This window comes from Arachis ipaensis, chromosome B7 (genome assembly GCF_059453495.1).
Source record: "Arachis ipaensis isolate K30076 ecotype BB chromosome B7, ASM5945349v1, whole genome shotgun sequence".
Lineage (NCBI taxonomy): Eukaryota > Viridiplantae > Streptophyta > Magnoliopsida > Fabales > Fabaceae > Arachis > Arachis ipaensis.
This window is the reverse complement of record NC_142442.1, coordinates 6,905,910-6,930,053: the sequence shown is the minus strand read 5'-3', so window position 1 is coordinate 6,930,053 and position 24,144 is coordinate 6,905,910. Positions and strand designations below refer to the sequence as shown.

The window sequence follows — 24,144 nt, the reverse complement described above, 5'->3', positions numbered from 1 at the left end:
TTTTAAACAAGAAATAAAAATTTTCATACTTTAAAAATAAATAAAATTAACATTAGGCCTATATATAAATATAGAATCCTAAATGGGTGCTTCTAAATCTTAGCTACAAGGAAATTATGAAATTTAAAGAACATAGTTAATAAGGAGATATAACATAACAAATTTTTTTTTTGTTTCTACTGTCTCCCTCAATCTGACAGGTCAAGGATTAATTTGTCGCGGTACTGAGTTTCATTTAAAGGTTTGCCATTGGCCAATAGGTTGCTGCATGCACAAGATGAGATTCGATTTTGTTCTTGTACTGTTGTTATGTAGGACATTTTGTTAATTATTTAATTTTGACCTCACTGTGGGACTAAATTGATGCTAAATGAAACTTTTTTGGATTCAAATAGAACACTTTAAACCTTAAGGACCAAAACAGAATTACGCTCAAACCTAGGAGACCAATTTAGTACTTTACCCTTAAATTATTTACGATTCAAAAAGCATCATTCTAAAGTTTTTTTACAATCTTTATTTGTATAGTTATTTTTTTATTATCATATTAGGAACAAACTAAAAAAATTTTCTTCAAACTCCGTCCCACTGTTTGCTAGGAGTATTATTGTTATTTTTGTTTCGTATCGTTTTATCACTAGATAAGTAGTGATATTTATCAATTTTATTTATTTAATTATTTTCTTGGATCAAGCTAGTGTTTGAAAGCAGCATGCACATCGCTTTTGATGCAAGAAATTGACCAACTTTTGGCCATAAAAGTGCCATATTTTGTTCAGATTAAAATTGGTGCATATTGGATACACATGGAATAATAATAATGAAATAAAAACTATATATTTACAAAGAAGCATTAATGGAGTAGCCAAACTCAAGTAGCAAACCCTTCTTCCAATGACTCCAATTAGTTTACCAAGTTTCCAATTCATTCCTTAAGTTCTAAACTATATATACAACTATGCATGCGTCTACATACATAACCATTTTACAATACGTGGTGTACGTGAACATTTTTTTTTTCCCTTTATTATAAGAAAAATAAAGTGCGTATAAAAGTTTACATTATAATACGTATCGTGCGGACGAATATATTGGTTGTAAATATCGAATTTCGTATACCATAAAGTTAAAGGTGTGAAAATATAAACTGTGTTGAGATCTCTTTAGAGATCTTCTAGAAATTTTTAACAACCCTTTTTTGCATGTGATTTATTATATTCCGCGATTCGCACGATGATAAATTGATAATTAGGAATGAGAAAATGGAGTTCCGATCTATCAATTCCTATAACATGAAAAATTATACTATAACTTTTAATTTTATTTATATAGATTTAAAATTAAAATTTTAAAATAAATTCTAGCCAACCCTCTCTCAAACAAGGGGTATGTTACCCTCTATGATATATTTTATGATTATTAGAGAAATTTGATTATTATCATACTTAATATTAACCATCTTTTTAACTAGAGTTTAGATAACTACATAGCTATTTATAATAAAATTATTGACTTCATTTCTTGCTCTGGATTAACCATTTAACAACTTAAAGAATGCTAATAATCTACTAGACATAAAACTTGTTTGTGATTACACAAAATTTTAATTCAAACAGATCAACGTGAGTTTGAATTAGATTAGCCACGCGAGACAATCACAAAATTTTAACCGCAAATAGTTGGATAAATATCATTGAAAAATAAATTCTGGATAGTGGAAGTTTTTTTTTTTGGTCAAGTTCCTTCATTCACGGTAAAACTTATGGCTTCAATGATATCTTGCAGATATTAGTAAATAATTAAAGGGATTATTAATCATACACAAGTGTGACCAAAGAATTAGGGGTGGCAAAGCGGGTCGGCCCATCCCAACTCGGCCCGCCCCGCCTAAATCATCCGTCCTATAAACGGGGCGGATCGCTTGCTCCGCCAACTAAAATAAGTTTAAAATGCTAGCTTGTTCCGCTTTATATCGGATTGGCGGGTCGACGGGCAAGCAAAAAAAAAAAAAAATCACTAAAAAATTGATTTTGTTGATATAAAATTTAGACAAATACTATTATAAAGGTGTGATTGATAACACATAAAAAAAATCTTATATATTTAAAATGGTTTGATTTTAGAATGCATAAATTTTTATGTTGTTTGTTTAACTTAATTTGGTGTTTTTTGATGAAAACACATGAATGGACAAATTAGTGATCATGCTAAATAGACAAAAAAAAAGTTAAAATGTATTTTATTTAATATTATTAATTGTTATAATCATTAATAAAAATTAAATAAAATAAATTTTAACTATTTTTTATTAATTCATCTTGATTATCAAATATTTCTGACAAACTAGCTACATTATTACTAGAGATTTTGCCAATTATTTTGCATGATATCAATCTGTCAGTTTTTAATATTTTTTTTTAAGTAACAGTATTATTAATGAATAAATCTAGTAATACTTTGTTTGACTTAGTCACTAAAAACAAAGGTCCTCAGGTCCAACTCTCGAAGCTACAGTGATAGTGTGATACACAAGCAAATCATTAAACAAAAAAAAAACTACACGTGCAAAGGATGCTCCATACTATACATTAAATATACTTTTATCTTTTTTTCCCAAAATTAGAAACCAAATTTAATCCTTAACCTCTAAATGAATAAGTCACTAAAAAAACGAACTTTTTATTTTTAATATGAAGAAAGGATTGGTGTATATCTAAACTATAGGGGTGTATGGTGATTCACTGGCATATGATGGCTGTTCAAGAGAAATCAGACCGTCCGATTGGATGTACTGAAAACTCTGGATCCGATTTGTGTACTGACAGAAAACTCTGGATCCGATTTCAGTATCCATAAAATTCTGCAATAAAAATCCTGGTCCGATTTCAGAAAATCTTGGTTCCGATTTGTGCCCCTCTCTCTCTGCAATGAAATCGAGCGGTCCGATTTCTTCCCACTAAAACAAAAAATTGAACGTCGCCACAACCGTGTATATCTCCCTAATACTCCATAATTCAGCATAACTCACATGTCAACCTCATATTAAAAATAGGAAAAGTCTAGGGGCCAGCAACTTTTTCAAATTCTGGCCAGCATGTAACCAGCAAGGAAAAGTGAGCCATTGGATGAAATCTCACACCAATCTCACACCATTAAATCCATCATTGATAGCTATTTGATGGCTACAAATACCAAAAGTTGCTGGCTCCCTAGCACTTCTCATAAAAATAATTAGCCCTAAAAAAACTTCTAAATGAATATGATAAAATTATGCCATTTAAGTTATAATTTATTGGTCATTAAATATATTTTTTAACATCTATATTATCAATACTATGTATTCCATAATAATATTAAAATTTCAGCCATTTTATCTAAATAAAATAAAAATTGATATTTATTATATAACCCTAAACTGAAAATGGTTATATATTTGACGTCTTTCTTAATTTATAAGTGATGATTTACTAACGAAGATAAATAGACATAAATCATATTAGGCTAATGAATTTTTAGAATTATACATAAAACTCACTAACCTAACATGATTTATATTAAAAAAACAAACATTTGACGTTATTCTGTAAAACTCAAACGAAACATAAAAAACATAAATTATGTATAATATTTCCATAAAAAAGTAACATTAATAAATTTATAACAACAAAATATTAAACAATAATAAAAAAATAAACATGAATTTTTTAAATTTTAGTCATATAACAGAAGTCTTAAATTTATCAACAAACAGTATAATCTCTCCGTATTCATCTTAAATTTGTCAACAAATCTCTCTATACTCATATAATCTCTCTATACTCATCTAGATATCACAGTTCAATTCGTCCTATCTTTAATAAAAAAAAAATTAAATAAACAAACAAAAGTCTTAAATTTTTTTTTTAGTAGATAATGGATGTAACATTTACTAGCAAGCAATGAAAATAAATCTGTTTGGGAAAATAATATTTTTCCAAGAGAGAAGGGGGGTTTATTTTCTGTTTTAGGCACTAACAAAGACATCCAGGTATCAAAGTCTTAGAAATTTCATATTTATTTGTACAGACAAATACCAAAGTTTCACATTGAGATCAATGTGGGGCTAAAGAAGAGAGACCCCTCCTACATTATAGGCACACATACACATGTTACATATATCACAATCTTCCAAACACCCTTCAAATCTCACACCATAGGAGTATGGTGTATAGTGTATGTTATTGAATAATCCTAAGTCACACTATTTTTTTTATTTTCTCATTTTTGTTTCCCATTCCTTCCTTCTTCACTCCTAAAAAGAATTAAACTTGTTTAGGAGGGAAAGAAGGGAGAGGGGGAACAACAATGGAGGAACAAACACAACATCATCAATATCATAGGAAACAAACTAGTAGTTTTGGAGATTCCAAGATTGTTCCCCCCTTGGTACTTGTACAGCATTGTTGTTCTTCTTCTCTTTGGTTCTTGTTCTTCTTCATCACCATAACAACCATTTTCATCACTACTACCAATGCTCAACAAGCCTTTGATTATGGTGATGCACTCTCAAAGAGCCTCCTTTACTTTGAGGCACAGCGTTCAGGAAGAATTCCTTACAACCAGCGCGTCTCTTGGCGTCACCATTCCGGCCTCACTGATGGTCTAGAACAAGGGGTTAGTTAGTTACGCCAATTTCTAGTTCTAGATTTCTAGGTGTTTGTGATAATTCCCAAGTTGAAAATTGAAGTATATATGTTCTTGCTTTTGAAGGTGGACTTGGTTGGAGGGTACTATGATGCAGGTGATCATGTGAAGTTTGGATTGCCAATGGCTTTCACAGTGACAATGCTTTCATGGGGTGCCATTGAATATTTGCAACACATTTCAGATGCTGGTGAGCTTCAACACACTTTGGAGGCTATCAAATGGGGCACTGATTACTTCATCAAAGCTCACACCAGCCCCAATGTCCTTTGGGCAGAGGTATCTTAATACATATATACATACATACACACATATATACTCTTCAAATTCCTCCGGTTCGATAACTGTTTCAGGACAGAAAATACAGACGTTGAGGCAGTATAAATAATGTAGATACAGAAAATCTATCTGTGTCTTTGTATTTCTGTCTCGAGACAGTTTCGGACTAGTTTGGTTCAAGAGATTCAAGATTGTTGTTGTTGGGTTTTGAAGGTTGGTGATGGTGACACAGACCATTATTGTTGGCAAAGGCCAGAGGACATGACTACCTCAAGGCAAGCATTCAAGATAGATGAGGAAAAACCTGGTTCAGATCTGGCTGCAGAAACAGCAGCTGCCATGGCTGCAGCCTCAATTGTGTTCAAGAACACAAACCCACATTATTCTCACCTACTCCTACACCATGCTCAGCAGGTAGCTACTTTTGGTTCTGATCCTGCTTCTCTAGAATTAATTTAGTTGACTAATCTCTAGTGATTAATTAATCAGCTATATATATATGTGCTTTAGTTTTCTGCATTAATTAGTATGGTCTAGGTACCATAATATGTCATTATCATTTTTAGTACGTAATTAAATTAAAATTAATGTTATGTATCTGGATACATACACAGTAGGGTAATAATTGAAGGGACTATTGAATTGAATGTGTTGTGGTGCAGTTGTTTGAATTTGGGGACAAGCATAGAGGGAAGTATGATGAGAGTGTTGGAGTGGTGAAGAGCTACTATGCGTCGGTGAGTGGTTACAAGGATGAGTTATTGTGGGCAGCCATGTGGCTGTACAAGGCCACCGACAGTGAAATGTATTTTCAGTACTTTATTTCAAAGGCTCACTCTTTTGGTGGCACTGGTTGGTCCATTTCTGAGTTCAGCTGGGATGTTAAGTATGCTGGTCTTCAACTCCTTGCCTCAAAGGTAAATTCTTTCGGGTACTCATTATCGTATTCTGAGCCGACATATCACTCGTCCACAGTAAAACAAGGGTGGATCGATGATCTGATCTGTCGACTTAGAATACGATAATGCTTAAATAGTACTGCTAACAAAAGAAAAAGTGTTTTACTTTTCCCTTCAATCACTCTATGATAATGCCTGATGTCTCTTCCTTCAAGGCATTGAAATTAAGTCAAATGTTGTATAACTGTGTTTGTATTTTACTTGTTTTTCAATCCTACTTTTCTTCAATTTTTAAACTTTTTATTTGTATGTGTGTTTCTGTTAATAGTGACCTATTTCTCTCTAGCTTAGTCTAACATCTTTACTTTTCTAATCTAAAAATATAGGGGTTAAATCTTGTAGCACTTTATTTTAAAAAAGTCACCTGTGGAGTATACACTAGTTAAGGTACATTATCTATATATGGTTGCTAATACCTAAAAAGTGTGTACACATGAACAATGTCATGTGCAGAGTTTGAAAGCTTTTGCTTTGAATCACACTACAATCAAAGTGATCTGGCTTGTGGTTGAGCCTAGATTTGTAGCTCAATGACTCACTTTACCCTTCAACATAAAAATTTTCTACTTAGCCTCCACAATAATAATAATACAACTTAGTTAAAAAATAAACAGAAAATTTCATACACATAACAAGAGAAAGCTTTCACCTGAGTAATTTAGTATTTACCACATTACTGCATTATAAAAAAGACTATTTTTTTTTATAAATTTCATTTTATGTGTATGTACCTTATGAATTAATAATGGCATATCTAACTGATATGCTAATACCATCAAAGTGTGAGGTCAGAAACTGCAGTTGTGTGGCCCACCTTCAATGCTAACTTAAGATTCACACATCACATTTTTGTTTTGTTTTGTTTTTATAATCAGATGGAATGAGTTTCATCACTCCTAAATTGTTGGAGAATAGCTTTCATACATAAGATTTGCTAATATTGAACAATATTTCTAGATAATTCACAGCACAAGAAACAAAAAGAAAGAAAAAAAAAATGTTAACTATCAAACTATTGATTGAACCATGCTACATACACATGGCTCAGAACTTCACATGTGCTGCTCTTGACCCACCCTGTTTCTTGGGTCTTGTTGACCTACCTTTGAACACATTCAATGAGAAAAATGAAGTTAGATATTTCAATTTTCTAATTTGAAAAAATAAAAATAAAAATTAGTGGTTAATTTGAAGAGTTTTAGGCTTATTAGTCCAATTATAGAGAATATTATTAAGTACCGAGATAAAGTTAGTGCATCATACACTAAGAAAATCCAATAGTATAAATTTTAATATAGTTTTGCACCGATAACTTCTATTAAATTTATACTATTGTATTATCTTGGTGCATGAAACACCAAATTTTAATTCAGTACTACATATGGATCATAAGAGTTGCAATTATTTTTAATCTTACAATAGTTTCGTTGTATTTGTTGCAGTTCCTAAACCAAGAAAAACACAAGAAGCATAGTGATATACTTGAGCAATATAGATCAAAAGCTGAGTACTATATATGTTCATGTCTAAACAAGAACAACAATGATAGCAATGTCCAAAGAACCCCAGGTGGATTGCTCTATGTAAGACAATGGAACAACATGCAATATGTTTCAACAGCTTCATTCTTGCTCTCTGTGTATTCTGATTTCCTCAAAAGCACAAACCAAAATCTAAATTGTCATGGTGGCACAGTGGATCATGAAGAGATTCTAAGCTTTGCTAAGTCACAAATTGATTACATTTTGGGCTCAAACCCAATGAACATGAGCTATTTGGTGGGCTATGGGCCAAGGTACCCTAAAAGGGTGCACCATAGAGGTGCTTCCATTGTGTCATACAAGGAGAATAAAGGGTTCATAGGGTGTACACAAGGTTATGATAATTGGTACAATAGCCAAGAACCTAACCCTAATGTTCTTGTTGGTGCATTGGTTGGAGGGCCTGATTGGCAAGACAATTTTGAAGATCAGAGGAACAATTTCATGCAAACTGAGGCTTGCACATATAACACTGCCCCCTTAGTTGGTGTTTTTGCAAAGTTATTGCATATAGAGAACCAGAAACTGGTTCAGGATTGTAGCTCACTCTTGGTTGCATCCTTTTAAATAAAGAAATATATAGAGTACATTAATACAGCATATGTTACTCATAAGCCAATTAAAATTTTTTTCTTTTCTTTTCTTTTCTTTTGTCTTCAAATTTTTCATATAGATGAGTGATTTTTTATGTTTTAGCTAAGTTTTTGTGGCTGCAAATGTAATTTCATTGTAAACAAAGTTTTAAATTTGTTGATACTACAGTCAACAGATTAACACTCTGTCCATGCCATTAATACATAATTCTACTCTGATTTTTTCTTTGGTCAAAAGTTGCATCCTTCAAGGAATCATCATTAGCATATTGCTGAATTAGTTGGAACATAAGAGAAGGTCAACAAAGCAAAAATTTAATGGATTAAATGAATTGGTCTGTGAATGGTTCATTTAAGAATTAAGATACTACTTTCTTTTTATTTTGCTACTTGTGGCATTGACAAAACATGTTTTGCTAGTATATACAATTCTGAGCACTCACTGTAGTTTATTGCCACGTGTTATGTACCCAACATTGAAATTCAGGCTGTAAGATATTGAAAAAGTGACAGGGACTGCAGTATATCAGTAATTTCTAGGAACTAACCATGACCAATAATAGGCCCTGACATGTGACAATATAATATCTTAACATTAATATAAAAATCCCAAGCACAAATCTCTAACATGTTATGCACTTATTACATTACATTTTCTGTATAATACTATTTCTACATTGACCCTAGTCTAATATAGAATGAAGTTGCAATTGTAAACTGCAACACTAACTTTAATCAGTTGAGTTCTGCAACATTCCAATGATAAAACATGGTAAATGAGGAAGGAGTTTCATCACCAGCACCATCATCAACCTCTAACAACAACAGAAGATGGAGTTACCATGTTTTTTGAGTTTTAGGGGAGCAGACACAAGAAAAGGCTTCACAAACCACTTGTATTCTGCTTTAAAGGATGCTGGGATCATAGTTTTCAGAGATGACAAGATTCTTGAAGTTGGAGATGTCATATCAGAAGAACTTCCAAGAGCAATCAAGGACTCACTCTCTGCCATTGTTATCCTCTCACCAAAATATGCTACTTCCACTTGGTGCTTGGAGGAGCTTCACTGCATTCTTGAGTCCAAACTTGAAGTTTTCCCAATCTTCTATGATGTGGAAGCATCAGATGTTAGATACCAAAAGGGAAGTTTTGCTGAGGCCTTTGAGAAACATGAGAAGAGGTATGATGGAGATAAGGTTCAAAAATGGAGAGATGCCTTAACACAAGTTGCTGGTTTAAGTGGTTGGGGCTCCAAAAAAAGGTGAGCATCACATACATACACACATATTCAGAATTTTGTTGCTGTTCTCAACAATTTTGGCTCTCTAACAGGAGGATATAACCTATAGTTTCGACAAAAAAATTTATCAATTTATTTGTTATTAGAATAGGAAAAGTTTTGATGGCATTTTAAAAATTAGGTCTTAGAATTCTGAGTGGCTCTCTGCATAATCATGTTGCTGCATGCTTACTTGTTAATTTTTTTATTGAATCTCACTTTAGGTAGCCTATTAGAAAATTTCATGTTAAGTTGGAACCTTTTGAATATGGTATTGAACCTCAAGAATTTATCCTAATGCAGAAAATCTTGTATTGTTTTGTCAAAGTTGTGTGCAATGCAATGGAAACTACAGCTAGAAGAAAATCAGCAATATGTGCTTTTAAGAGTTCACTCATCATGTGAATGCTACATTATTGTTGGAAATTAAGATATAATCATTTCATTCTTGGAACATACATATTCTTTTTGTTCTATTATTTATTACTATTCATGCTTGGTCCATGTTAGATTATTTTTCTCTTATGCAGGTTGGAAGCAGAACTAATTGAAGAAATTGTCACAACTGTTTGGACAAGGCTGCAACCTAAATTGCCAACATTTAGGGATGGATTGGTTGGAATTGATAAGAAGCTAGAAGACATGAACTCACTTTTAAGACCAGATGTAAAGGATGTTCGCTTTATAGGCATATGGGGCATGGGAGGCATAGGAAAGACAACTCTTGCTAAAGTCTTGTATATGAAAATTCGAAGAAAATTCGAAATTAGTTGCACCCTTGACAATGTTAGAGAAGCTTCCGGTCAAAGACATGGCCTGCTAAACTTGCAAAGAGAACTTCTTAGTAAGCTGAAAATTATGGACACAAAGATAGAAGATGAGTATCAAGGAATAGACACTATTAGAAACTTTCTCTTCAATAAAAAGGTTCTACTTGTTCTTGATGATGTAAGTGATATGAGCCAATTAGAGAATTTAGCAGAAAAGGAATGGTTTGGTCCAGGGAGTAGAGTAATAGTGACTACAAGAGACATGCAACTGTTGACGTCTCATGGAATATCAGAAAAGTATGAGATTGATTTCTTGAACCATGAAGAATCCCTTCAACTCTTTTCAAGGAAAGCCTTTAAGAGAGATGAACCTCCAGAGCATTTTCTGAAGCTGTCGAAAGCCGTGATCAAATATGCTGGAGGCCTTCCTTTGACACTCAAGCTTCTCGGCTCACTTCTTTGCGAACGAAGTGTGTCACAATGGAAGGAGGTTTTGGAACAGATAAAAGAAGTTCCTGAGAGTGATAGTCTTCATAGGACACTTGGAATAAGCTATGATGGACTACCGAGGCGATATAAAGGACTATTTCTAGACATTGCTTGTTTCTTCAAAGGGTGGACTAAAGATCAAGTGAAACAAATACTGAATGATTGCGGCCGTTATCCTCCAATTGGAATCGAAATTCTTATTGAAAAATCACTGGTAACTTATGATTCAGGGGTTCTGGGGATGCATGATTCACTTCAAGACATGGGAAGGAGTATTGTCTTTGAAGAATCTCCTGAAATTGCTGGTAAACGTAGCAGGTTGTGGTCTTTGGATGACATTGATCATGTGCTAAGAAAAAATAAGGTGATAAAAACTCTTTATGAACTTTGTTTATAAGTTCTCCAAGTCACTGCTAATTTTCATCAATAATCTTTACCAGGTAAATGAATCAACACAAGGCATAGTACTCGAATTATGGCATTTGCATCATGAAGCTCGCTGGCACCCTGAAGGGTTCTCAAATATGGAGATCCTTAGACTACTTATCTTGTCAAGTAACTTGCACCTTCCACTTGGCCTAAAATGTCTATCTAGTGGATTAAAAGTCCTTGTATGGAGGGAATGTCCCTTAAACGCTTTACCACTTGGAGTCCCTCTGGATGAACTCGTTCGCCTCAAAATGCCTCACAGCAATCTAAAACAACTTTGGAATGGAATGCAGGTAACTCAAGATGTGCTAGCATAATGCTTAATGAAGCTTCAAGAAGCTAGTCTTCTTGTTTTGCTATCCTTTTCTTCTTTTTTTAATAACTTTCTATGTTTTGATGATCAGTACTTTGCTAAGATGAAATCCATCTATTTAAGTCATTCTCTAAGCCTGACTAGCACTCCAGATTTTACCGGAATCCCCAATCTGGAAATACTGTATCTTGATGAATGCATAAACCTGTTTGAGGTTCATCCATCTCTTGGAAAGCACAGAAAGCTTGTCAAAGTGTCATTAGCTGACTGCAGAAATCTCAAGAAACTTCCAAGAAAATTGGAAATGGAATCTCTGAAGTGCTTAGACCTCCATGGCTGCACAAATGTCAGAAAGCTTCCTGAGTTTGGGGAAAATATGATACATCTAGAGGAGCTCGATTTGCGCAACATCGCCATAGCAGAATTGCCTCCTTCTCTTGGTCATGTAACTGCTCTTCGCACTTTGAATTTAGAGAGTTGTCAAAATCTCATTTGCTTGCCAAAAACTTTTGGCAATTTGAAATCTCTTACAAAGCTCAATATCTGCTGTTGCTCAAACTTCTCTAAGCTGCCGGAGAATTTAAATGAAAATGAAGCATTAGAATATCTTAATGCAAGTTTAACTGCATTAAGAGAAATACCTTCTTCTATTGTTCATTTGAAGAATCTTATGTGGCTCATTATAGCTGGATGTAAAGTTCAGGAAACTTCCAACTCATGGAACATCATTCAACCAATAGCACAGATATTCGGCTTCAAGAGTTATCATCCACCGATTTCAATGAGCTTGGTGTTGCCTCCTTCTATATCAGGTATGAGAATGTTGAAGGAATTGATTGCCAAAGCCTTGTGTCATTGCCTGATCTTCCACCAAATGCAGCACATGTTTACTTGTACAATTGTCCTCGCCTCGAGTCATTGCCTAAGCTTCCACCAACGGTGCAGCGAGTAGATGCATGCCAGAGTGTTTCACTGAAACCTTTATCAGATCCAGAACAAATATGGAGTCTATTGGAAGCAATTGACTTAGAGGTCTAATTATACATGCTTTTCTTTCTGATAGTTATCTTGTTAAGTAATTAGTGTTTAACATGAGAGTTTCTTTATAACAGGAGGTGGAGGATCCTGATTCTTCAATGAAATTCTCTCGGTTTCGGCCTATACTGGAGATTCCTGGAACAGAACTTCCTGCATGCTTTCAGAATGAAGATTATTTTGTGCCAGACAAACAATTTCTAGAACATTTTGGAATTCAATTCGAGTCAGCCGTATCAATAATCCTGGAAATACCAGAATCTTGTAGTCAGAGTGAATTTTGGGGAATTGCTGTATGCCTTGTGATAGAAGGCAATCCAGAATCTGCACCATTGCAGTACTATGATGGCCTATATTGCTTTAGTCAAGTTCATAGTGCTAATTCTGAGGAAAAACAGGAAATCAACATTGAAGATGCTGAATGGATTAAGTGGATACCAAACTATAAATGCCCTCACATTTTGATGTATTATTATCCTGTTAACTTTTGGCAACATGATGAAAACAAAGTTAAACTAATGTTTTATGCTATAAACAACAATGGCACAGGGAATAAGATGATGATTGAGGGGAGTAATAGTAAAAGATGTTCCAAAATAAAGAAGTGTGGTGCACGTTTGGTATCTAAGATGGGTGCTGGTTATGTGCAGAAGACACCAAATCCATACAGGGAGGAAGGATTCCCACCTACCAAAATTCCCAAAGTTACACCTGAAGGAATGTATGTAGCCACTGCTTATGCAACGACTCGCATAAGATAACTAATGCTTCTTTCAATGTGTATTTTATATTCCAATATGGATTCTATACAGAATTACAGATAACTGATTTGGTAGTTGATTTTTGGTGTACAAGTAGCATGATTGTACATACTTATCTCCACGAAAACATTGTTGGAAAGGTTAATGTTTGCTTGTTAGTTTGTCAATAAAAGCAGTAGTTTTAAAACATTTATGTCTGCATCAAATTAGGAGGAGTAGCCAAGTTGAAGCATATATCATGTATTCATATTAAACCTTTATGTAGCCAAAACTCCACTAACAAATCACAAGTTGAAACTGTTGCTGTTTCTATTAAAGTGTAAATCTGTCTAGAAAGCTGAAGCTTTGAAGGTGGTGGTATTATTGTAGATTTGTTGCAATGATGTCCAGAATTTTTGGCTTTCAGGGCATGCTTTTATTTCCAATTTTTTTTCTAATTAAAAAGATAAAAAAGAAAGCATGAGAATGATACTCACAAACACTACAGTCATGTTATTCTTGAAGAAATCGATTCCATGTTTGGTCACTGGTCAACTACAGTCAGTCAACATAAATTCCTTGATCATCAAACAGTTCACAGCTCATAACCTGATTCAATGAATTGCCACAAGAGTCCAAGTCCTTTCTTCATATCATGGATTTAAGTTCAGTTGTTCACTCTTTTTTTTTTCCCTTAAAATATATTCAGACTTTTGCATTTTTTTTCCCTGTACAGACTTTGCCTTTTCTTACAATTATTTCCGACACAATGACTCAGTCAAGCGCTTTATACAATTATACATTTGATTTTAGGAATAGTTAAAAATTTGGACATTTGTTAAATTTTTTTAAGTAATATAATATATAAAAAAAATGAATCTTTTAAAAATATCAAAAAGCTTAAATTGCAGACTTTCCTTTTTCTTAAGATTTTTATTTTATGTTATTGGACATATCTTAAGAATCATGCAATAACAGAACCGAGCATGTGAGTTCATTAAAACAGGAAAATAAATGTTACAATATACTCATAAAATCATTCTATTTTATTTCTTATACATTACTGTTTTCCATCAAAAGAATAACATTCAATGTGACAGGGTGCAAAGGCTATTTAATTCTCTCAATTTTTCAATTGCAAAACAAAAACAAAAACAAGAGAGAAAAACGGAGAAAAAAAAGTTTTATGTCGTAAACACAGGAAGAAAAAGGTTCTTCTGTTTTTCCGAAAGTCCTCTTTTCTCTGATCACCCCACAAAAAATTTGTTTCAAAGTTTCGAACTTTGGCCAGAATGGGTTCCGAGCTTCGCCGGTGGCGGTGGTGGTGCGCCGTCTTCGTCGGAATGTTGGCCGTGACCTTAACTTCTTCCGAACAACAACAACAAACGGTGTCTCGAATTGCCTTCGGATCATGTTCCAACCAAAGTGCACCTCAGGTTCCAAATTTTCTGTCTTTTATTTATTTTCCTTTTGGAAGTGTTTTCTTTTTTCTGTTTTTGTACTTTCTTCTTTGTCTTCTCTTTTTTTCTTCTGTTTCACCCATGTGATGCAGTGTCGTATGTTATTTCAATGATTCACTCATGATGTCCCAATTCTCGTACCAACATGCTATTTCCAATCTCCATGTCACGTCAACTTAAGCAAACTTTGGTTCTGTGCTTGACTTTGAATTTCTTTTCCAAAAAGTATCCATTTGTATATATTGCTATTTTTATTCAACAATTCAATTAGTGATTAAGTACACATACTATTTGGCTATAGCTTAATATCTAGAATCTGTTCCCTGTTCTGTGAACTGTGAAGAATAGGTTGGAATAATGATCCATGACATGATATAACTCTATTATGGAGGTGTGTTTTGCACTTTTACCATTTAAAAATTGTTCAGGCTAAAGTGAAGTCACACCTTTAGGTTAGAAGGTATAGGTAGTAGTGGCATATTACTACATGATATATATGTAGGACCCTGATGACATATTTTTATGCTCTTCTATAGTTTTTCATATTCAAGCTATCTATATTATGTTACATCTACATATAAATTTTTGGAAATCACAGAGCTAGAGCTACAGATTCAGTGATAATTTAGTTTTCAACAATGCTTTACACTTAACAGTCTTCTATGTGGCTCAAGCTGAATATTAGATTTAACTTTCAAATTGTATTTCGGATGTTAATGTATGCATATCCCAATTTTTTGGTTGTTCTGCCAGCCCATTTGGGATGCTGTGGTGGACTTCCATCCCCAGGTTTTTATATGGCTTGGTGATAATATTTATGGAGACATCAAACACCCGTTTAAACTATTTGGACGGGAAAGGACTATTGGACCGTGGAAGAATGTTCCGCGATTTGTTCCTTCCTCTGAGCAGGAGATGGAGGCTAAATACAAGAAGGCTAAGTCTCACCCTGGCTACACTCGACTTCGTCAGAATGCTAAGGTGCTTCAATCTAAGCTTCTATGCCTCTTTGCTGGTTGAGATTCTCATGGAAAGATATTTGTCAAAAAGTATGTTTATGTGGGTGCATTTAGTGAAATGGTGAATGTGTTTACTCAACTTCTTTAGCCTAACTTTTTTATATTTGGAATGTCATAGGTTATTGGAACATGGGACGATCATGATTATGGATTAAATAATGCAGGAAAAGAGTTTGATCGGAAAGTAACCAACCAAAAGTTACTTCTTGATTTCTTAGATGAACCTCAAGATAGCCCGAGGTGGGTCAACAATCTCCTTCATTGAATTATCATGTTCTACCTATTTACATGCTAGAATTTCATATATGTTCTGTCCAAGAGAACTATTGATACATATTGAAATTGAATATTTGAATGTATATATATATGAATTCGCTGATTCAGATGTTTTGAAAGGCATCAGAGAATTCGATACTTACTGCAGTTTTGTATTTCAGGCGGAAACAGGCTGGTGTATACACCTCATATACATATGGTTCTGCAGGTAGAGATGTCAAGGTATTAACTGAAACATTGCTGTTTTATTTATTTATTTAGAATGTCTAATTTAACTTTTTCTTGCAATGATAAAATCTTCTCGTGGTCACTGTGTCAGTAGCCACGACAAGGTCTCCTTAAATGTCTTGCAACTTAAATAAAGCACTCAATATGTTAACATGTTATTACCAATAGACATGTTAGATGTTGTTTTAAGCATGCATCTTGTGCTAAGACATGCTATTGTTGTTTACCGTGCAAAACGCTTCAGATTGTCCTCTTGGATGCCAGATACCATAGGGACCCTGTAGGAAGTTATGGAACCATGTTGGGTGATTCACAATGGTCATGGTTTGAGAAAGAACTAAAGGGTCCTCCAACAGCCATTACCATCATTGCATCTTCTGTTCAGGTACAATATTTAGCTATCAGTCTTTGTGATCTCTGACATTCATCATTATGTGAATTTAGTTTGTGATGCTTAAATTCCTAACACTATGGAGACATTTTGTTAGAATAAACCAAACTACATGATTTATTCTTTGAAAGCTTATGAGGAGAAATTCTCTCTTAATGGCCTTCTCTTGCTTGGTTGTATTGATTTCATTATATACTTTCTATATATCCAGGTTATACCAAATCATACAGCAATCACTCTGCCATTCTTTGATATGGAATCATGGACTCGTTACCCGAAGGAAAGAGATCACCTTTTCAAATTAATTGCAGATAGTAAGGTAACAACTTCAGTGCATTCATTTTGTCTTGTACATTTGACATCTAACATTTATTGTTAGGGGTGGTTTACATTGGTATTATTTACATCATGCTGTGAAAAAGGTATTTACTCGAAAATCTTAGTTGTCCTTCGTGTGCAGAGGAGTGGAGTATTCTTCATAAGTGGAGATGTTCACTTTGGGGAAATCTCAAGATATGATTGCGCCGGGGATTATCCGCTATATGAAGTAACCTCAAGTGGGATTACTCAATCAGTTGAGGGGACTCTGCCGGATTTCTTCCATTTTGTTGTGAGATTTGTGTCATGGTTGGTCCCATCCACAATGAGGGTGAAGGACAAAAACTGCAGATACAAATCTTGTATATATGGTAAACTTCTCCTCCTAATTTTTTATTTTTATTTTTCACTTGCAAGGAAACAAAACTCTAGAGTTATCCTAAACTAGTGGATCTTTGGTAAACTTAAACCACAAAGATCAACTCAGAAACTTGATTTCAAGACCTAGACTAGTAAAACTCGTATAGGATAACTGGAGAGTTCGATAACCTTGTTCGCCTAGATTTTCATGTTTTAAAGTTTCAAATGTGGATTTCTGTTAGGCCAGCCGAACTTTGGAGCTATTGAAATAAACTGGGAATCTCAACCAGTAACTCTGAAGTTGGAAATCAGGGACAAGAATGGCCGTCCTGTTTCAGGTGTCAACACTTCATTAAGAGAACTACAGGCATCAAATTCACAGACTTGTTCCACAGAGAAAGCTGCTGGATGTAACTGCACTCCTGAATCTAGTCTTCCATGGATTGTCAGATATCGCCTCGCTATTCTAGTTTTTGTCTCCTTAGCTTGTGAGTTGTCTTAACTTCTATTTGCTTTAACTATCTGCAAATCCAACTTGGATTATCTGCATTTATTCATTGTATAATGCATTTCTGGTTTTACAAACATGGAGATTTTGAGTTCATGATGTTTTTCCTTTTTCTTTTTTTTTTCGTTGCAGTATTGCTTCTTGTATTGGTACTGCTTCTTTATGCTGTTATCAAAATCGCCCGACAAGGAATCTGCAGCAAAAGGAAGCCCGATTGATCGACACGCATAGTGTTGCATACACAGCCCACAAAAGGGAGAATGTGTAACACTTCTTAACCTCTGCATAATTAATTAACATCAGTGATTATAGATCAATAAGATGTATAGGGTAGTATTCTTATGCTGTTTCCATTAATGAATTAATCCTAAATGAAAACAGCTTATAGTTTAAGTTAGTGAAATTTTAGTTATTTTCCTTGTTTATTTGACTTCTTTATCTGCTACTTTCACTGAATTTTATATTACGATTAGCATTATTCTAATGGTATTTTTTCACTTTTGGAGACTCATGTGGTTAACACACAATTCATACATTATTATTATTATTATTTTCAGTATAAAGCAATTACATGGTACTAAAAATGAAAGTAATAAGAAACATTAAATCCATTGATTCATTGATTGCTTTTTGACTCAGTTCATATAGAATACATGTAAACTATGTTTATATTAATGTTTCTTAACGTTTAGCTTGTGTCTTGTTATTTGAAGTCTATGCAGACAAGACAAAAAATAAAGATAGGTTACATTGCGTATATGTAGTTTTCATATGTTTCTACTCTCATTTTCCAACAAAACATAGTGAAAATTAAGTTGAGTGATGTAGACGCTATGCTTTGTTTGTCCCTTCAAATGCGGTGGTGAGTCTTCCATTAAAGTCTTCCATTTCCACCTTGAACAATTCTTTATAGCAGCAGACACACACACACAGGTGGAAACAAAAGCAAGTTGTCAAGTTGATGCACTTTGGAATAATAAAATATAATAACAAATAGTGAGGTTGACTTACTTAATACAAGTGCTCTAAAGTCTGAACCTCTGTCAATTCTGAATCAAAAGGGTAACATTTTTCTCATTTGAAACCTTGGTAGTTACCCCAAAATACAACTGAAACTGAAAAAGCAGGGTTAGTAGATTAAAGTAAATTATCCATAAACTCTATGCCAGACGTGTTTGACTTGCTTCCAAACCTTCCAAGTTTGAGAGCAGATATGAATATAGAGAGTCAAAGTCAGAAACTTGCAAACAAAGACGCGTTCTTTGGTTATTATTATATCACACCCAGCCACCACAAATACATAAACATAAAATCAAAAACCAGTTCAACAGAAAACACCACCACACCATGGCCACAACCTCCATACTCTTCTCCTTCTTGTTCTTGTTCCTTATCAGTAGTACCTTAACAGAAGGGCAACAGATATACCTGAACAACGACCAACTAACATGCGACACCATAACCAACTCAACCTTAGGCAACACCTGCAACTCCATCGCAACCTGCCAATCCTACCTCACTTTCATATCCGCCACAAAACACAACACAGCCTCCACAATCTCCACCCTCCTCAACTCCACACCCACCAACATAACCACCTCCAACAACCTCTCAACCGTCTCTGAAGTCATCCCAACCGACACCCTCATCACCATCCCCGTCACGTGCTCATGCTTCAACAAAACCTATTACCAGCACAACACCACCTACACTATCTCCGCCGACGACACCTACTTCAGCCTCGCCAACAACACCTTCGAGGCACTCACCACGTGTCAAGCTCTCATTGCTCAGAACCCTTCTTTCCCCGAACGAAACCTTCAAGCCGGTGAGCGTGTCCACGTGCCTCTCAGGTGCGCGTGTCCCACCAAAAAACAGCGTGATGCTGGCTTCAAGTACTTGCTCACTTACTTGGTTTCCATGGGGGAATCGATTTCTTCCATTGCTGAGATCTTCGGGGTTGATGTACAGAGCGTTTTGGATGCTAATGAGCTTTCTGAAAGTTCGGTTATCTACTACTTTACTCCGATCTCTGTTCCTCTCAAAACAGAGCCGCCAAAGAAGTTGCAGAGGGTGGCTCAGCCGCCGGAGTCACCGCCGCCACCGGTGGAGACTACTCCGCCAAGCGGTGGCTCCGGGAATTCAAAGAAATGGGTGGTTGTTGGTGTTGTAATTGGGGTTGTCGTTCTGCTTCTTGTTCTAGGTTTTGTTCTGTTTTTCATATGCTTCCGCCGCCGTACACGGCAGCCGGAAACGGCGGAGGAGGCGGCAAAGGCGAAGCCTTTCTATGACTCTACCAGCACTGAAGAAGTCAAAAAGGGTTCTTTGGATGTTGTTACTACTACAACTAGCACCTCTACTACTCAATCATGGTCTATTTCTTCTGCAGGTGTACGCTATGCAATTGAGTCTTTAACGGTTTACAGATTTGAGGAGTTGCAGAAAGCTACCGGATTCTTCGGTGAGGATAATAGAATCAAGGGATCTTCTGTTTATAGAGCTTCTTTTAAAGGTGATGATGCTGCTGTTAAGGTTCTCAAAGGTGATGTTTCTGCTGAGATCAACATTCTCAAGATGATCAATCACACCAATGTTACAAGATTGTCTGGTTTTTGTGTCCACAAAGGTAACACTTATCTTGTTTATGAGTTTGCTGAGAATGGTGATCTTGATGATTGGCTTCATAATCATGGTAACAAGAAGAAAGATTTGGGCTTGAGTTGGAAGCAAAGGGTTCAGGTTGCTCATGATGTTGCTGATGCACTTAACTATCTTCACAACTATACAAACCCTTCTCATGTTCATAAGAATTTGAAGAGTGGTAATATTCTATTGGATGGTAATTTTAGGGCTAAAGTTTCAAACTTTGGGCTTGCAAGAGCCGTTGAGGATCAAGGTGATGATGGGGATGGAGGGTTCCAATTGACAAGGCATGTTGTTGGGACACAAGGTTATATGCCAGCTGAGTACATTGAGAATGGAGTGATCACACCAAAGATGGATGTTTTTGCATTTGGGGTTGTGATTTTGGAGCTTCTTTCAGGAAGAGAAGCTGTTGGATTTGGTGAGGATCGCCAAGTGTTGTTGTCATCAACTATAGGGCAAGTTCTTGAAGGAGATAATGTTAGGGAGAATCTTAGAGAATTCATGGATCCTTCTTTGGAGGGTGTTTATCCTTTGGATTTGGCATATTCTATGGCTGAATTGGCCAAAAAGTGTGTTGCCCGTGACATCAATTCAAGACCAAACATCTCTGAGGTTTTCATGACTTTGTCTAAGATTCAATCATCTACATTGAATTGGGATCCCTCTGATGAGCTTGAACGGTTTAAATCAGTTAGCCAAATGTCTGATACTGATAGCTGATAGTTTTTTTCTTAAAGCTTCTTAGAACCTAAAAATTGTAATCTACTGGCACTGATCCTGAGAATGGAGAATGTATGCTATTTTTTTTTTCCACACAAATTAGTGATTTAATTTAATAAATAAATGGTATTGTTTCATGTGTGTTAATAATTCAGTAAGTCTTTTGAAGTAAGAATTATTTTGACTTTGATGATTGTTCTCTCCAAGTCTGACCTAAGTTTTGTGTCAAGATCACATTTGATGAAACTAGGGAATATGATCTTAGGCAAATATTATTATATATAAAAATGTAGAAGAGGGAAAAAAATTAAATGATTGCTGGTATTATGTATTATGGATTTGAATGCTTCCCTTTTGTTGTGAAATAAAAGATATATATAATAGAGATGTACAAATAGAAGACTCTAGTATTAAAATAATTAGTCCAATAATAATTTATATATATATAATAATATTATATGTTGTAATGTGTATATATATACAAAGATAGAAAGAAGTATTAAAAATAAAGAGAGAGAGAATCGCATCTGTTTATTGTTGCAATTTCAATATAATAAAGATGGTTAATATTGCTATTAATATTATATGTAAAGAGTAATAGAAAATAGAATTTAAAATACTTATAAAATAAAATAGGAGAAAGAATTGTAGTAGAAATATAAGGAGAATAGTATTTGATTGTAGCATAAAGAGGGAATAGATTTCTTGCTTCTGTGTAAGAAAGAAAAGAGAGAGTATTTTTATTTCTTGTTGTGTGTTGTACGTAAAGGCTATGATGCCTTATTTATAGTAGTACAAAATCAACCTTCATTAAAGGTTGGTCTTCAAATTTCTTCCTTGAAAATAAATCTTTGCATGGGAAAGATTATTAACCGCCCAATTGATAAATGGGCATTCATTTCATGTTTATCCCAACACTCCCCCTTGAATGCCCATTAAGGATTATGCCTCGTTAAAACCTTACTAAAGAAAACCCAATGGGAAAAAACCTTAGTGAAGGAAAAAGAGTACAATATCCTTTAGTGATGGGGACTGCCTCATTAAAAACCTTGTCAAGAAAAACCCAATGGGAAAAAACCTGACCAAGGGAAAAAGAGTACAGTCTCCCCCTCTTGCCGACATCATTTAATGTCTCGAAATCGGCGCATTCCAATCTCATGTACCAATCTTTCAAAGGAGGATTTCGGGAGTGACTTTGTGAATAAATCTGCCAGATTGTCACTTGAACGGATCTGTTGGACATCAATTGTCCCTTGATTTTGAAGGTCATGAGTGAAGAAGAATTTGGGAGAAATATGCTTTGTTCTATCACCTTTGATGTATCCACCCTTAAGTTGAGCAATGCATGCTGTATTATCTTCAAACAGGACAGTTGGAGCTATCTTATGATCAATCAGTCCACATGATGACATAATATATTGAATCAAACTCCTCAGCCAAAAACACTCGCGACTAGCTTCATGAATCGCCAGTATTTCAGCATGATTAGAGGAGGTTGCTGCAATCGTTTGTTTCGTGGACCTCCATGAGATAGCTGTACCACCATATGTGAACAGGTATCCTGTTTGAGACCTCCCTTTATGTGGATCAGACAGGTATCCGGCATCTGCATAGCCAACTAGTTGTGACTTGGATCCATAGGGATAAAATAATCCCATATCAACCGTCCCATGAAGATATCGAAAAATTTGCTTGATTCCACTCCAATGTCTTCTGGTTGGAGAGGAACTATACCTTGCTAGTAAATTCACCGCGAATGATATATCGGGTCGCGTATTATTAGCAAGATACATTAGTGCTCCAATGGCACTAAGATATGGTACTTCAGGACCAAGGATATCTTCATTTTCTTCTTTAGGACGGAATTGATCCTTTTTCACATCTAAAGATCTTACAATCATTGGGGTACTTAATGGATGTGACTTATCCATATAAAATCTTTTCAAGATCTTTTCTGTGTATGTTGTTTGATGAATAAAGATCCCACTTTTTATATGCTCGATCTGCAGGCCGAGACAAAATTTAGTTCTTCCAAGATCTTTCATCTCAAACTCTTCTTTTAGAATTTTTATAATTGTTGGAATCTCTTCAGGAGTCCCAATGATATTTAAATCATCAACGTACACAGCAATTATAATGAATCCGGATGCAGATTTCTTTATGAAAACACACGGGCAGATATCATCATTCTTGAATCCGTTTTTGGCCAGATACTCAGTAAGACGATTATACCACATTCGTCCAGATTGCTTTAGACCATATAAAGATCTTTGCAATTTGACTGAGTATAACCCTTGCGAATATTCATTGGATGGTTTAGATATCTTTAGTCCTTCAGGGACTTTCATATAGATATCACGATCTAATGAGCCGTATAAATAGGCTGTTACCACATCCATTAAATGCATATGCAGTTTATGATATGCAGATAAACTGACCAAATAACGCAATGTTATCGCATCCACTACAGGGGAATACGTTTCTTCATAATCTATACCGGGCCTTTGTGAAAAACCTTGTGCCACAAGTCGGGCTTTATAGCGCACAACTTCATTTTTCTCATTTCGTTTTCTCACAAATACCCACTTATATCCAACAGGTTTTACATCTTCAGGTGTACGGACTACAGGTCCAAAGACTTCACGTTTTGCAAGTGAGTCTAATTCAGCCTTCATGGCTGCTTCCCATTTTGGCCAATCATTTCTTTGTCGACATTCTTCAACTGATCTTGGCTCAAGATCCTTACTTTCATGCATGATATCTAATGCCACATTATATGCAAATATTTCATTGACAATTGTCTTATTTCGGTCCCATTTCTCTCCTGTAAAGACATAATTTATCGAGATCTCGTCATTTTCACAATTTTCAGGTACCTGAACGTCTTCTGGCGTTATATCAGAATTTTGGACAACTGCGGGTGTCTCTACTATGTCTTTTTCAACAGGAATCATATTTACCTCTTTTCTCTTTCGAGGATTTTTGTCTTTGGAACCGACAGGCCTGCCACGCTTCTGGCGTGTATTTGCTTCAGTGGCAGTTTGTCCAACTGGGACATCAATTCGAATTGGGGCATTTTCCGCCCTGCCACGCTTCTGGCGTGAATT

At 35.1% G+C, this 24,144-nt stretch overlaps 4 protein-coding genes across 4 annotated transcripts; all 4 read left to right on the top strand.

Annotated features, from left to right (window-relative positions):
* The first annotated feature begins 4,156 nt into the window (after positions 1-4,156).
* Positions 4,157-8,271, top strand: LOC107609994 (endoglucanase 11). The gene is made up of 5 exons (XM_016312061.3): positions 4,157-4,653; positions 4,750-4,962; positions 5,176-5,376; positions 5,625-5,879; positions 7,364-8,271. The coding sequence occupies exons 1-5, from the start codon at positions 4,345-4,347 to the stop codon at positions 8,027-8,029; spliced, it is 1,644 nt and encodes a 547-aa protein (XP_016167547.1). The 5' UTR covers positions 4,157-4,344; the 3' UTR covers positions 8,030-8,271.
* Positions 8,272-8,683: 412 nt separating this feature from the next.
* LOC107609711 (disease resistance protein Roq1-like) lies at positions 8,684-13,321 on the top strand. The gene is made up of 6 exons (XM_021107170.1): positions 8,684-9,317; positions 9,866-10,958; positions 11,035-11,316; positions 11,428-12,148; positions 12,217-12,368; positions 12,449-13,321. The coding sequence occupies exons 1-6, from the start codon at positions 8,887-8,889 to the stop codon at positions 13,130-13,132; spliced, it is 3,363 nt and encodes a 1,120-aa protein (XP_020962829.1). The 5' UTR covers positions 8,684-8,886; the 3' UTR covers positions 13,133-13,321.
* An 816-nt stretch (positions 13,322-14,137) lies between these two features.
* Positions 14,138-18,178, top strand: LOC107609987 (Calcineurin-like metallo-phosphoesterase superfamily protein). The gene is made up of 9 exons (XM_016312052.3): positions 14,138-14,547; positions 15,325-15,552; positions 15,709-15,830; positions 16,028-16,088; positions 16,339-16,479; positions 16,697-16,804; positions 16,946-17,174; positions 17,406-17,651; positions 17,804-18,178. Exons 1-9 carry the CDS (start codon positions 14,404-14,406, stop codon positions 17,887-17,889), a joined length of 1,365 nt encoding a protein of 454 aa, XP_016167538.1. The 5' UTR covers positions 14,138-14,403; the 3' UTR covers positions 17,890-18,178.
* Positions 18,179-18,628: 450 nt separating this feature from the next.
* LYK5 (Protein kinase superfamily protein) lies at positions 18,629-21,191 on the top strand. Its single transcript, XM_016311331.3, has one exon. It carries the CDS (start codon positions 19,019-19,021, stop codon positions 21,035-21,037), a length of 2,019 nt encoding a protein of 672 aa, XP_016166817.1. The 5' UTR covers positions 18,629-19,018; the 3' UTR covers positions 21,038-21,191.
* Positions 21,192-24,144: the final 2,953 nt, after the last annotated feature.

Excerpts from the sequence above, each read along its gene's own strand:
- LOC107609994 (XM_016312061.3), top strand. The coding sequence starts at position 4,345 with ATGGAGGAACAAACACAACATCATCAATATCATAGGAAACAAACTAGT. Across the intron at positions 4,963-5,175 it reads CCAATGTCCTTTGGGCAGAG|GTTGGTGATGGTGACACAGA; the intron begins GTATCTTAATAC and ends TGGGTTTTGAAG. Across the intron at positions 5,880-7,363 it reads TTCAACTCCTTGCCTCAAAG|TTCCTAAACCAAGAAAAACA; the intron begins GTAAATTCTTTC and ends TATTTGTTGCAG.
- LOC107609711 (XM_021107170.1), top strand. The coding sequence starts at position 8,887 with ATGGAGTTACCATGTTTTTTGAGTTTTAGGGGAGCAGACACAAGAAAA. Across the intron at positions 9,318-9,865 it reads GGTTGGGGCTCCAAAAAAAG|GTTGGAAGCAGAACTAATTG; the intron begins GTGAGCATCACA and ends TCTCTTATGCAG. Across the intron at positions 12,149-12,216 it reads GTTGCCTCCTTCTATATCAG|CACATGTTTACTTGTACAAT; the intron begins GTATGAGAATGT and ends CACCAAATGCAG.
- LOC107609987 (XM_016312052.3), top strand. The coding sequence starts at position 14,404 with ATGGGTTCCGAGCTTCGCCGGTGGCGGTGGTGGTGCGCCGTCTTCGTC. Across the intron at positions 15,831-16,027 it reads GAACCTCAAGATAGCCCGAG|GCGGAAACAGGCTGGTGTAT; the intron begins GTGGGTCAACAA and ends TTTGTATTTCAG. Across the intron at positions 16,480-16,696 it reads TCATTGCATCTTCTGTTCAG|GTTATACCAAATCATACAGC; the intron begins GTACAATATTTA and ends CTATATATCCAG.
- LYK5 (XM_016311331.3), top strand. The coding sequence starts at position 19,019 with ATGGCCACAACCTCCATACTCTTCTCCTTCTTGTTCTTGTTCCTTATC.